Source organism: Callospermophilus lateralis, chromosome 1 (genome assembly GCF_048772815.1).
Source record: "Callospermophilus lateralis isolate mCalLat2 chromosome 1, mCalLat2.hap1, whole genome shotgun sequence".
NCBI lineage: Eukaryota > Metazoa > Chordata > Mammalia > Rodentia > Sciuridae > Callospermophilus > Callospermophilus lateralis.
In genome coordinates, this window is record NC_135305.1 from 223,519,794 (window position 1) to 223,531,247 (window position 11,454).

General features: G+C 59.6%; 1 protein-coding gene across 4 annotated transcripts; it reads left to right on the forward strand.

The window, feature by feature from the left end:
• The first annotated feature begins 7,743 nt into the window (after positions 1–7,743).
• Jsrp1 (junctional sarcoplasmic reticulum protein 1) lies at positions 7,744–11,324 on the forward strand. 4 transcript variants are annotated; one of them, XM_076852233.2, is made up of 8 exons: positions 7,744–7,839; positions 8,104–8,229; positions 8,765–8,915; positions 9,198–9,235; positions 9,394–9,511; positions 9,814–9,984; positions 10,599–10,690; positions 10,779–11,324. In XM_076852233.2, exons 3-8 carry the CDS (start codon positions 8,798–8,800, stop codon positions 11,226–11,228), a joined length of 987 nt encoding a protein of 328 aa, XP_076708348.2. In that variant the 5' UTR covers positions 7,744–7,839; positions 8,104–8,229; positions 8,765–8,797; the 3' UTR covers positions 11,229–11,324. The 4 variants fall into 4 exon arrangements, with proteins under 4 accessions (XP_076708348.2, XP_076708350.2, XP_076708349.2 ...); XM_076852235.2 differs by lacking the exon at positions 10,599–10,690; XM_076852234.2 differs by lacking the exon at positions 9,814–9,984.
• Positions 11,325–11,454: the final 130 nt, after the last annotated feature.

The window sequence follows — 11,454 nt, forward strand, 5'->3', positions numbered from 1 at the left end:
AGGTACTCCCGCCCTCCTCCGCGTCTGATTGGTAGAGGGCGAGGGCCGCTGGCAAGTCCGCGACAAGAATTGGTCGATTCGTTTCGGGTCCCTCCCACTGCAGTAGCGTCACTCTACGGGCGTGAGAGAGGCGGAGCCACCGTGGCAGCGGGTGCGCGCTATATGCCCCGCCCCCACGCCGTCACCACAGCCTGGCCTTGGGGCGGGGGCGCGCGTCGCCCGTTTTCTGGGGCACTCTCGGTGGCCGCGTGTCACTCTGGTCCCCCGTCGTCTCCTCTGGGGTCCCGTCACCCATCGGGATCACCCTCGCCTCGGTGGCTCTGCGCGACTCAGGCCCCGAGGTCTCCGGGGGTCTCAGGACTCCCATCCCCCATAGCAGGGAATTACTCTCAGCCGTGACCTTGTGGTAATCTGCCATCGTCGTGCCCCCGATTCCTCTTGTTTGGAAACAGCTCACAATTCAGAGGAGAACTGTTAAGGATACTCTAAGCTGGTGAAGTTTTCGTGTAAAATTTGGACGTTGGCAAAAATCGTACTTGGCACAGATAAATTCAGAACGATTTAGAGAGTGTGGACCACAATGTGCCCCAAGCAAAATTACAATCCAGACTTATGTATGAACCAAAATTTGGATTTGGAAGTAAAAATATTCCTTTTGCAGTTAAGTTTGGTGAAGTAATTTGTGTGAGAACTATAACCTAGACTTAAGCAAGAATATCTTACCCCCTAGGTAAATTCAGAACGTATTTCATGTGTGAATTACAATCTGCATTTAAGGAGCAAAGGTGGAACTTGGTGTGGTTAAATTCAGAACGTATTTCGTGTGTAGACTAAAACTTGGACTTACCAAGCAAAAATACTTCACTTCAAAGTTAAATTCAGTAAAATAGTTCCTGTTTTATGTATAAACTAAATATTGCTTTTAGCAACCCTCCCCTCCAAAAAATAAAATGCTACTTCTTGCAAGCCCCTCTTTGTTTTTCAGGTCCTGCTTTGATTATTTTGGTGTTGGGAATTGAGCTTAGAGCCTCACACATGCTCTATCACTGAGCAAGATCCCTAGCCCTAACCACAGAAGGGAGGGAGGGAGGGAGGGAGGGAGGGAGGAAAGAAGGAAGGACCCTGTTTCAGCTGATGGGCAGAATCATAGCCTTTGGGACAAGAGTTCCTGGTGTTTCTCCTTTGCTAGCAAAGCAATAAGACCTTGCTTGGTGTTTCATGCCTGTAATCCTAGCTACTGGGGAGGCCAGGGCAGGAGGACCACAAGTTTAGGCCAGCCTCAGCAAGTCAGTGAGACCCTGAGCAATTTGGCAAGATTCTGTCTCAACATCAAAAATACGGAGCTTAGCCAGGCGTGGTGGCACACGCCTGTAATACCAGTGGCTTGGGAGGCTGAGGCAGGAGGATTGAGAGTTCAAAGCCAGCCTCAGCATCAGCGAGGCGCTGAGCAGCTCAGTGAGTCTCTGTCTCTAAATAAGATACAAAATAGGGCTGGGATGGTCTCAGTGATCCAGTGTCCCCGAGTTCAATCCCTGGTACAAAAAAAAAAAAAAAAGGCTGGGGAATGTGGCGTGGTAAAATATTCCTGGTTCAATCCCTAGTACCAAAAATAAAAATTGATAAATTAATTGAAAAATAAAGTTGTTTTGGGGTGCCCACTGCTGAGCCTCAGCCCTAGTGTTGATCTTTTTTTGGGGGCAGTGGGATTGAACCCAGGGACACTTTACCATCAAGCCACATCCCAGCCCTTTTTATGTTGAAAGAGGGCCTTGCTAAGTTGCTGAGGCTGGCCTGGAACTTGCTGTCCTCCTGCCTCAGCCTCCTGAGTTGCTGGGATGGTGGTGCCCATCGCACCTGCCATGGTTTAAACACAAACCGGAACTCTGGGGAGTTACGTGGGGTCGCAGCCACTCCGGCCTGTTCCCCTGTCTTGGCAATGCTGGGTTCTCCCTGTATTCCAGGCCTATTTGAGTTAGACACAACCTTCCCCAAGGGGCTCAAGTGACTGCAGACCCATGGAAGTAGTCTCCAATGGGAGGTGGCTAGTCCCTCCAGGTACCCTTCCGTGGGGGGAACCACCAGAGGACAGTGGTACAACTGGGCAAGCAGAGGTTAGGCCACTAGAGAATCGTTTGGAGGACGTGCATCTTATCAAGAAGTTGTTGAGAACGGGGGTCGTGGAGAGCATAGAAAGCAGGTGGTCTTTGCTGACCATCCGTCCGTCTTGGGGCTCTCTGCCCAGAGTACATCTCATGTTCAATGTGTGCTCCCAGCAGCTGGCCCTGGGCAGGGCTGGGCCTGCCCTGGAGGAGGTGAGGACCTTTGCTGTTTCGGGTTCTTCCTTTTCAGTGCTGGGGTGACCCCAGGCCCCCCTATTACTAGGCGAGTGCTCCACCCCGAGCCAGGGTCCGGCCCAGCCTGTGGGTTTTGAGATCTATTTTTTGACCTCTGAACAGCTCCCCAGGGCAGGCAGATGGGCAATTCTGGGCCAGGTGTGCAGAATCTGGGCCTGCCAATGGCCAGCCTTGGTCCCGGGGCCGTGGCCTGCTTACCCTCTATGACTCAGGCCAGAAAGTGACCCCTGGGACCGTCTGGCCCAATGGGGCACTCTGCATGGCAAGGACGAGCTCTGGAGTGACCTTTGGGTCACACCCGGCCACATGGAGCCCAGAAGCCTCCCAGAAGCCAGGGGTGGGCAGGGTTATCTCTCCTTGGCAGACTTGGTCCAGTCGCTGGCCCAAACCACTTTAGTTTGGAATCTCTGTGGGTGAGAAGAAGAAGTAGAGTCACTTGGTGAAAAACGAATGGAGACTGGTGTTTGGGGTCAGAGCAGGCAGGTGGACTGCACTGGCCAGGGGCCCGGCGTCACCGACGTGGATGGGGCCTGGCGCCAGGCCTGCTTTCCTGAGGACCCTTTTCGCAGCAGCCCAGGAAGCAGGAGTGACCTGGACACTGTGTGGGAACCCTGCAGCTGCTCCCCTCGGCCTCTGGCCACCCCCAGGTCACTGACACCAAAGCCACCACCGCTCGGGAGACTTCCTCCAGCACCCTGAGGCCCCTGCCACGTCCCCCTGGTCCAGCCTGCCCACTGCCAGTGTCAGAGAGTGAATTCCTGGTGGACGCTGGGGGAGGGGACACTGACCCTCCCTGGAGGTGTCCTGGGCCCTGAGGTGCTGAGCAGAGTCCCCAGCCTCTATCCTCCAGGCCAGGAGCTCCCGTCATGAAGGCCACCAGTGCCCCCAACATCCATTGCCTGCATCCCTGGGGGCAGAGTCACCCACCCATGGGCGAGACCACAGGGTCACCTAGAGGCGCAGGTGGGCTGGGTGGAGGGGTCTCCAGCCCAGGGGAGCAGGAGCCCTTCCCTCTCACCCGGGAGCTGCTGTGGCACTGTACAGGGGCAGCCCCCGACTGGCGGGCCACACTGGTTAACGGCTCTGGATGACAGAGGGGTCACCCGTGCATCCTGCCAGGGACCCAGGGCCAACCTGGATCTGGTGGGAGGTGCCTGAGGGCGCAGGGAGCTGTGGGGGGCGTGGCCCTGGCAGCAGGGGTGGTGGCAGGCATTCTGGGTGCATCCCGGGGGTGGTGGCACCGATGGGCATGGGTGGCGAGGACGGCGGGCAGGGGTGGCAGTGGGGGCCAGAGCCCAGCTTTCACAACTGAAAAAAGAATTAAAAAAAAAAAAAAAAAGCGACTCATGGAGTTTGGTGAATAAGGGCCCTCTGAAATGCCATATCCTAATTACCAGAATTTGTGAATATGTCACCTCCTGGGGCAGAAGGGACTCAGGTAGGACCAGGGGAGGGTCTTGAGCTTTGGCCACCCAGGGTCACTACAGGGTCCTGCTGAGAGGAGGAGCAGGGTCAGGGTCAAAGGACCTGGAAGACGATGCGCTACTGGCCCTGGAGCTGGAGAGGGGATGGGGACTCTCCCTGCGGTCTCAGGAGCTGGAGGAGGGAACCATGGACTGTCCCTGGGCCAGGGAGGCCCGTGCTGGACTGGGGCCCAGGCCTGAGGGGTGTGTGGCTGCAGGCTGAGCCCCTGCAGGGTGACCAGTGGGCAGGAGCTGGCCGCCCGGTGGGAGCCCGGCCCTGGCTATCCATGAGCCTCGTCTCCAGGCTGCAGCCCAGGCGTGTCCCGCGCCTGCCTGGGTCGGCCCTGTGTGCTGAGGTGCTTTGGGAAGTGGGGTGACGCCTGCAGCTGACTTTGAAATGAAATTGGAGGAAGTAGGCTGGGGGGCAACTCTGGGGCGAGCACGTGACCAGCCTGCGCCAGGCCCTGGGTTCCACCCCAATGTCACCCCAAAACACAGCACAGCAAAGTGCTACTTGTAGGTCCCAGGTGGCAGGTTGCCTGCGCCCCTCCGGTTCCCAACTTCTGTCACGCGTGACGACTGTACTAATCAACTGCTTGAGGTGGCTCTGCAGCTCCTGGCACTTCCTGCCCCACGAGGTGACACGGTGGTGGTCACAAGCTTCCTCTTCGCTTTTGAACACTTTTATTGCTTCTTTTTTAAAAACATTTTTCAAATTGTCAACGGACCTTTATTTTATTTATTTATATGCGGTGCTGAGAATGGAACCCAGGCCTCGCACCTGCCAGGCAGCGCCCACCACGGAGCCCCAGCCCAGCCCCACTCCATGGCTTCGGTTTTTGAACAACTGTTATTGCTGAATAAAAGAGGACTGGTTGCTCATTTAGTGGTTTTTCCTCTCTCTCCCAGTCCTGGGGAGGGAACCCAGGGGGCCCTACCCACTGGTGCTCCCCTGGCCCTTTGCATTTCGTATTTATTTTATTATTTTTTGGAGAGATACAGGGATTGAACTCAGGGCCACTCAGCCACTGAGCCACGTCCCCAGCCCTATTCTGTATTTTATTTAGAGGCAGGGTCTCACTGAGTTGCTTAGCGCCTCACTTTTGCTGAGGCTGGCTTTGAACTCTCGATCCTCCTGTCCCAGCCCACTGAGCCGCTGGGATTGTTAGGCCTCCCACGTGGGAGGCCCTGGGTTCGATCCTCAGCACCACATAAAAATAAATAAACAAAATAAAGATATTGTGTAAACAAGTGCTCATTTAAAAAATCAAAACTTGGAAGGAGCTTGGCAAAGCAGGGCAGGTTCCTGTTCCTGCCCGGTGACATCCTCGGATACCCAAGGGGTGCCACTCCTACCCTTGGCAGCAGGAGAAGGCTCTGGAAGGTCTGGATGCGGCAGGAAGTGCCCCAGCCGGGAAGTAACCCCAGGCCAGGGCCATGACTCCTGGGCACCTAGACAAGAAGTGCCACACCCACTGCACTGACTGGGCCCGCAGCCCAGGCCAGTGTCCACTCGGGCGTCCTTGTCCCACACCCCAGCCTTTTAAAGTTCATTTTGAGGTAGGGTCTCCAGAGGTTGCTCCGGGTCTGGCTAGGTGGCTGAGCCTGACCTTGAACTTGGATCCTCCTGCCTCAGCAGTGTCACGTGTTTGTGGTCCCAGCCACTTGGCAGGCTACGGCAGCAACCAGCAATGGCAGGTGAGCCCAGGGGCTCGCGGCCAGCCTGAGCAGCTTAGTAAGACCCCGCCTCACACATGGAGGGGCAGGAGTGGTGGTGGCCGAGGAGGCTCCCGCGCTGCAAGCCCTGGCACAGCCCCTGGTACTCAGGAAGACAGGGCCAGTGAACTCAGGGGGCTGGAGACGCAGCGCGATCGTGGTGTCCTGTTCAGCAGGCAGCTTGGCCCTCACCCCATCTGTTGACCCATGGGGAAGCCCAGGGCCGCCGGGGAGAAAGGCCCTGGGAGGTGAAGGGCAGCCCCGCTTCTCTCCCATCCTGGGAGACTCAGCTCCTCTGTTGGTCAGTGCCATGGAGTGACCTGCTCAGAGGGAGCCGGACCTGCCCAGCCCCAGGGAGGCGCCCCTTCAGCAGGTCTGGGATCTGTGGTGGGGTCAGAGACAAGGTCTGAGAGAAGGCCCGGCTGCAGGGCCTTGTTGGGGAGCCCTCCCTGAGGGAGGCTGGGGGGGGGGGCAAAGCAGCCATTGGCCAGGGACGGGCAGCTCAGCCGCAGAAGGACATCAGCCTCGGCCCACTGGGCCTCCCGCAAAAGCTCAAGCACTCCTGGTGCAAGGTGAAGTGGTGCAGTGATAGTGACGTTGGCAGCCAGCTGACAGTTCCTCAGAATTGGACGGGAGCCAGGTGTGGTGGCCGGCCTGTCGTCCAGCTGCAGGGAGACTGAGCAGGAGGACGGCAGGGTCCAGGCCGGCTGGCACTGGAGCCAGACCTGTCTCAGCACAGGACGTCACTGGCTGGGTGTGGCTCATGGGAGAGTGCAGGGTTCCAGCCCCAGTGCTGGGGACAAAGATAGACCGTGTGGCATGTGAATTGTGTCAATAAGGTGTTTAAAAAAAAAAAAATCAAACAAGATTTCGTTTTAGTTGTAGATGGACACACACCTTTATTTTATTTTATTTTATTTTTTACGTCATGCTGAGGATCAAACCCAGGGCCTCCCATGTGCCAGGCAAGTGCTCTGCCACTGAGTCACATCCCCAGCCCCATTTAAAACATTTTTAGGGGCTGGGGATGTGGCTCAAGCGGTAGCGCGCTCACCTGACATGCGTGCGGCCCGGGTTTGATCCTCAGCACCACATACAAACAAAGATGTTGTGTCCGCCGAAAATTGAAAAATAAAATATTAAAAATTCTCTCTCTTAAAAAAAAAAAAAAAAAACTATGAAACATTTTTAAAAATGATGACAAAAGCCAGGTGCGGTGACACATGCCTGTCATCCCGGCAGCCGGGAGGCTGAGGCAGGAGGAACATGAGTTCAAAGCCAGCCCCAGAACTCAGGGAGGCCCCAACTCTAATAAAATACAAGATAAGGGCTGGGCTGGGCCGGAGGTAGCGCGTTGCCTGGCACATGTGAAGCACTGGTTCGATACTCAGTGCTGCATATAATAAATGAAATAAAGGTCTTTCAACAACTAAAAAAAAAAATTCAAAAAATAAATAAAAATGAAATACAAAGTAAGGGCCGGGGTGTGGCCTGGTGGTTAGCCCCTGGATCCAATCCCAGGTATCAAAAATAATAATAATGACCAAAGGGTTTCCTCCACTAGAGAGTGGTGTCTTCGGTCCTGCGTGCAGAGCGGGGGCTGCCCTCGGGGCTGTCCTTGCTGGGACACCCTCTGGACACACCCCAGCAGAGGCGCCTGGTGTGGACAGACAGAGGTGCCGGACAGAGGTGCTGGGGAGCGTGGCTGGGAGCTGGTGCAGCGAGTGTCCACAGGCAGCTGCCACCCTGGAGCTGGCGCATGGCTGGTTTCACCCACGTCCCCCAGGGGGAAGCCACCCACGCCCCACATGGGGAGCTGAGGCCCTGCGCTGGGCAGCCTCTGGACCCCAGGTCCATGGGCAGCCTTGCTCCAGGCCGGGGCCTCCTGGGTGAGGCCCTCCCTCCTACCCTGGCTGCTGGCTCTGTGTGCCCTGCAGGAGGTGGCTGTCACCCCAGCCAGACCTGCACACAGTAGTGCTCTGTGTAGACTGTGGCCCAGATGAGACAGCAGTCAGCATGGCCCAGGCACTGTCCCCTCTGGACCCCACTTCCCCTGGTTGTCACCAGTGGCTGGTCTGATGGCGGCATCACCCTGAAAGGGGTGGGGTCACCCTCTGGCCAGTACCCTGCCTGGTTCCAGTGGTGGGGGTTGGGGACACTCCAGTGGTGATCTCCTGCCTGCCCCTCCCCTTGCTCCACGGTCCTCGATGAGGTCCGCCCAGCTGTCTCTGGCCACCTGTCGCTGTCTGTCCCGTCCACCCTCCCAGACTCCATCCTGTGCTCCGGGCCCAGCGTGGTGGCTGTGGGTAAGAGGGGCTGGGGAGCCGGGGCTGGGGAGGCCGTCTCCAGGGCTGGGGTCTGCTCCCCTGCGCTGCCGCCCCCTCACCTGGGTCTCCCACCCTGGCCCCCTGTGCACTGAAGCCTTCCTCCTCCGCCCCTCAGGGTCTCCCAGCCTCAGGGAAGGGTGGCCTCCCTCCTGGGGTGAGGGACCTTCTAGAACTAGCAGCCAGAGGCCATGGAGACCTCAAAAAGCCAGGTCTGGGCTGACTTCAGGTTGGCCCCGTCTGCAGCCTCGGTTTCCTCACCTGCCGTATGGGAACAGAGGCCGTGAGAGGAGGCCGGGGCCGTGGGCACGCTGGGACAGGAAGACCCCAAGACCCTCCTCCCCTGCCCTCAACTACGGTGGCCAGGGCCAGGTGGGTTCTGGCTGCTGGGGGTTGGGCCCCTCGGAACATGGGGACGGGTGAAAGCTTTGGGTGCCAGGAATGGTGGGTGAGGATGGTCAAAGAGATCCCCCATAGGAGCAAGACCTGGGAGGGGCTCAGACACTGACCAGCTTGTGCTGCTGGCGTTGGACACCAGTTAAAAATAGTCCCTGGGCTCAGAGAACATGAGCTGACCCTGGGGCCCAGGGTTCTGGTGTGGGCTGAGTCTTTGACTCATTGCTGTGTGACCTTGGGTGGATTCCAGTCTTCTCTGAGCTCCAGCAGCCTTTGCGGCCACACTCAGGGATGCTGGGGTCCAGAGAGATAGGCCATGGGGAGGGCCCAGCATGGTGACTGTGGGTAAGAGGGGCTGGGGAGGGTGCCTGGGGATGGGCCCTTGCAGAAGGTGACTGTGCTCAGAGAAGGCTGCTAGAGAGAGAGGGACCAGCAACAACTGGGAAGTGGCAGAGGGAGGCTGGTGGCCTCCTGTCCTTGGAGGCCCAGGTGGTGAAACTCCTTTTCCCAGCCCCGGTCTGGGCCCACTGCTGCTCCAGTCTACATGACAACTAGAGCCTCGGAGGAGCTGGACAGAGGCCTGGGCAGCTGCCTGGCCAGCGAGGACCTCTCTGCTTTGGCAGATCCCTGCCCAGGCCGGCCTCCAGGGGACAAGCCTCCAGGTACGCTGAGCCAGGTGGCTCACCACCCGACACCAGCAGGGATTACTGTCCCTCACTGGGCTGGAACTGCTCCCTGCGGCCAGCCTGGTCCCCATTCCTGCCTTGGGGGTCTTTCAGGAGCCCGGAACAGGAGCCCAGCCACAGGCGTCTGGGTTTGACCCCAGGTGGCCTTTGGAGTCTATGTGCTCTGGGGCCAGGGCGCTTCTGAGTTCTCTGCGGCAGGGGGCGGGGTCTGACCTGAGGGCCATGCCACCTTGCTAAGCTCTCCATTCCCACCCACAGAGACCCCCAGGCTGGGCAGCTCCAGCACCTGGCCCCAGGTGAGTGTCTGGGCCCTCAGGTTACAGCCCAGGATGCCCTTGAAGTTGAGGACAAATTGGCTAAGAGGGTGTGTTTTTTAGATCCCAGGGAGGGCCGGGCTCCCTTTGAGGAAAGACCTAAGGAAACAGTGACCTGGAAAGTCTGGTGATTCCCACAGGACTCTCGGGAGGCCGTGGCAGTGGGGAATGTGGCCACCAATCCCAAGAAGATGGAAAAGGAGCCTGTGGTCAGGGGGAGCCCAGGAGCTGGGAAGGAAAAGCTGAAATCTGGAGCAAGTGGGTTTGCAACAGACATGGGTGAGGCAGGGGTGGGTACAGATTGGCCATGGGGACAGGCTGCAGCCTGGGTCACTGAATTTAGGGGGTCAAGTGACCGGATGCAATGGGGGCTCCTGGATGCCAGTGGCAGGCAGTGCCGGGAAGGGCAGGGGCACCCGCTAAGCCAGAGCTGCCGGGCGTCCAGGGCTCGGCTCACCTGCGAGGAGCTGGTGCAGGACGCAGGTCTGCCCTGCACCCAGTGCAGGTGGAGGGTGCTGCGGAGCCCAGAGCCGCTGGAGCTCAGAACACCCACCCTGCAGCCCCTCGGAGCGTCCCCGCACGTAAGAAGGCCCAGGCCGCGCCACCGCAGCCGCCAGTGCCGCTCCCCGCCCTCGGGGAGGAGCTGCCCTGGGGAGACGTGACCCTCAACAAGTGCCTGGTGCTGGCCTCCCTGGTGGCGTTGCTGGGCTCCGCCTTCCATCTGTGCCACGGTGAGCCGGGCTCCCCAGAGGTGGGATGGGGCTTGGGGATCAGGACTCCTGCTCCTCAGGGAAGGGCCAAGCACCCGCAAGGGCAGGGTCTGGGTGCCTCCTCTCCAGGGTAGGGGCTCTTGCCCGCCGCTCTCCTGCGCCCCTCCCTTGAGCTCGTGAGAATCCCCCCCCAGTGACCCTGGCCTAGGACCACTCTCCCCTCCCCCTCCCGCCAAGGCCACGCTCACACCGGCCTCGTGGCCTGGGCTCCCCCTTCCAGCTCTTGCCTTGTGCTCCTTCTGGCCCCGCAGGGATCTGTGGGGCGCACAGCCTCCACAGTGCGCCCCTTTTCAGCGCCCTCCAGAGGGGAGGGTCCTAGAAGTCCGTGTGGGACAGGCCTGAGACCACCCTTTCTAGGGGCTCTCCTGAAGCCCGCGGGAAAAGAATGACAGTGGCCACAGGAAAAAGGGAGGTGCGGGACAGGAGTCCCCTCGCAGCAGGGAGCCCTGCCAGAGGCACAGCCAGGCTACTTTGTTGTCGGGGCATGGAGCTCTAGGGTGGAGGGAGGGGTGGCAGTGGACAGTGTGACCCCTCCTAAGGCCCAGGCTGACTGGCTTTCCCCACCGGTCCCCCAGATGCCATGATTGGGGAGGGGCCTGCCCCTACACCCGCCCCAGAGCCCTGGGCCCCTCGGAGTTCTCCCCACAGAGAGCTGGTGCCTTCCCTGGTAAGCTTTCCAGTGGCCGCGGGAGGTGGGGCCCTTGTCCAGGGGAAAGGAGCGGGCCGCCTCCAGACCCCACGTGCACCTCTTACAGCCCGAGCCCACCGTCTGGGAGCCCCCATCGAGACCGCCCGCTCCCCAGGCGGGGCCACCAGCACTCCAGGGGAAGACAGAGGACAGTCCCGAGGTCCCCATGACCAACCAGGCCGCAGAGAAGGCTCCAGGGGAAACTGGGGAGGCCACCAGAGAGGCTGCTGGGGAGGACGGAGGGCCCAAGGAGAGGCCGCGGAAGGAGAGGCCACGGAAGGAGAAAATCCGAAAGGAGAAGCCGCGGAAGGAGAGGCCGCGGGTCGCCAGGGAGGCCCAGGAAGCCCTGCCCCGACGTTGGGAGGCACGCGAAAGGGGCCATCGGCCTTGGGCGAAGGACCCCAGGTACCCTGAGCACAGGAAAAGGCAGGTCTGGGTCCCCCCGCGGCATCCTGACGACGAGGAGGACGGGCATCCAGGCCGCCCCAAGCTCCGCGCGGGCAAGGGGCGGGGCTGAGCCGGGCCTGGGTCCCCAGCGCGTCCCGGGACCCATCTCGACGCCCCTCAATGGCCCCGAGGCTCCAGCAAAATAAAGCGAGTGCTGCGGCCAGTGCGTCGCCTGCTCCTTCGTGCTTGGACCCCCTGTCTGAATGACGGGGATCGAGAACTTCCAGAGGGGGGAACGGGCAGTGAGCTACAAGGGGTGACTGAGGCCCTCACTGGCTCCCCAGGACGCAGGGCGA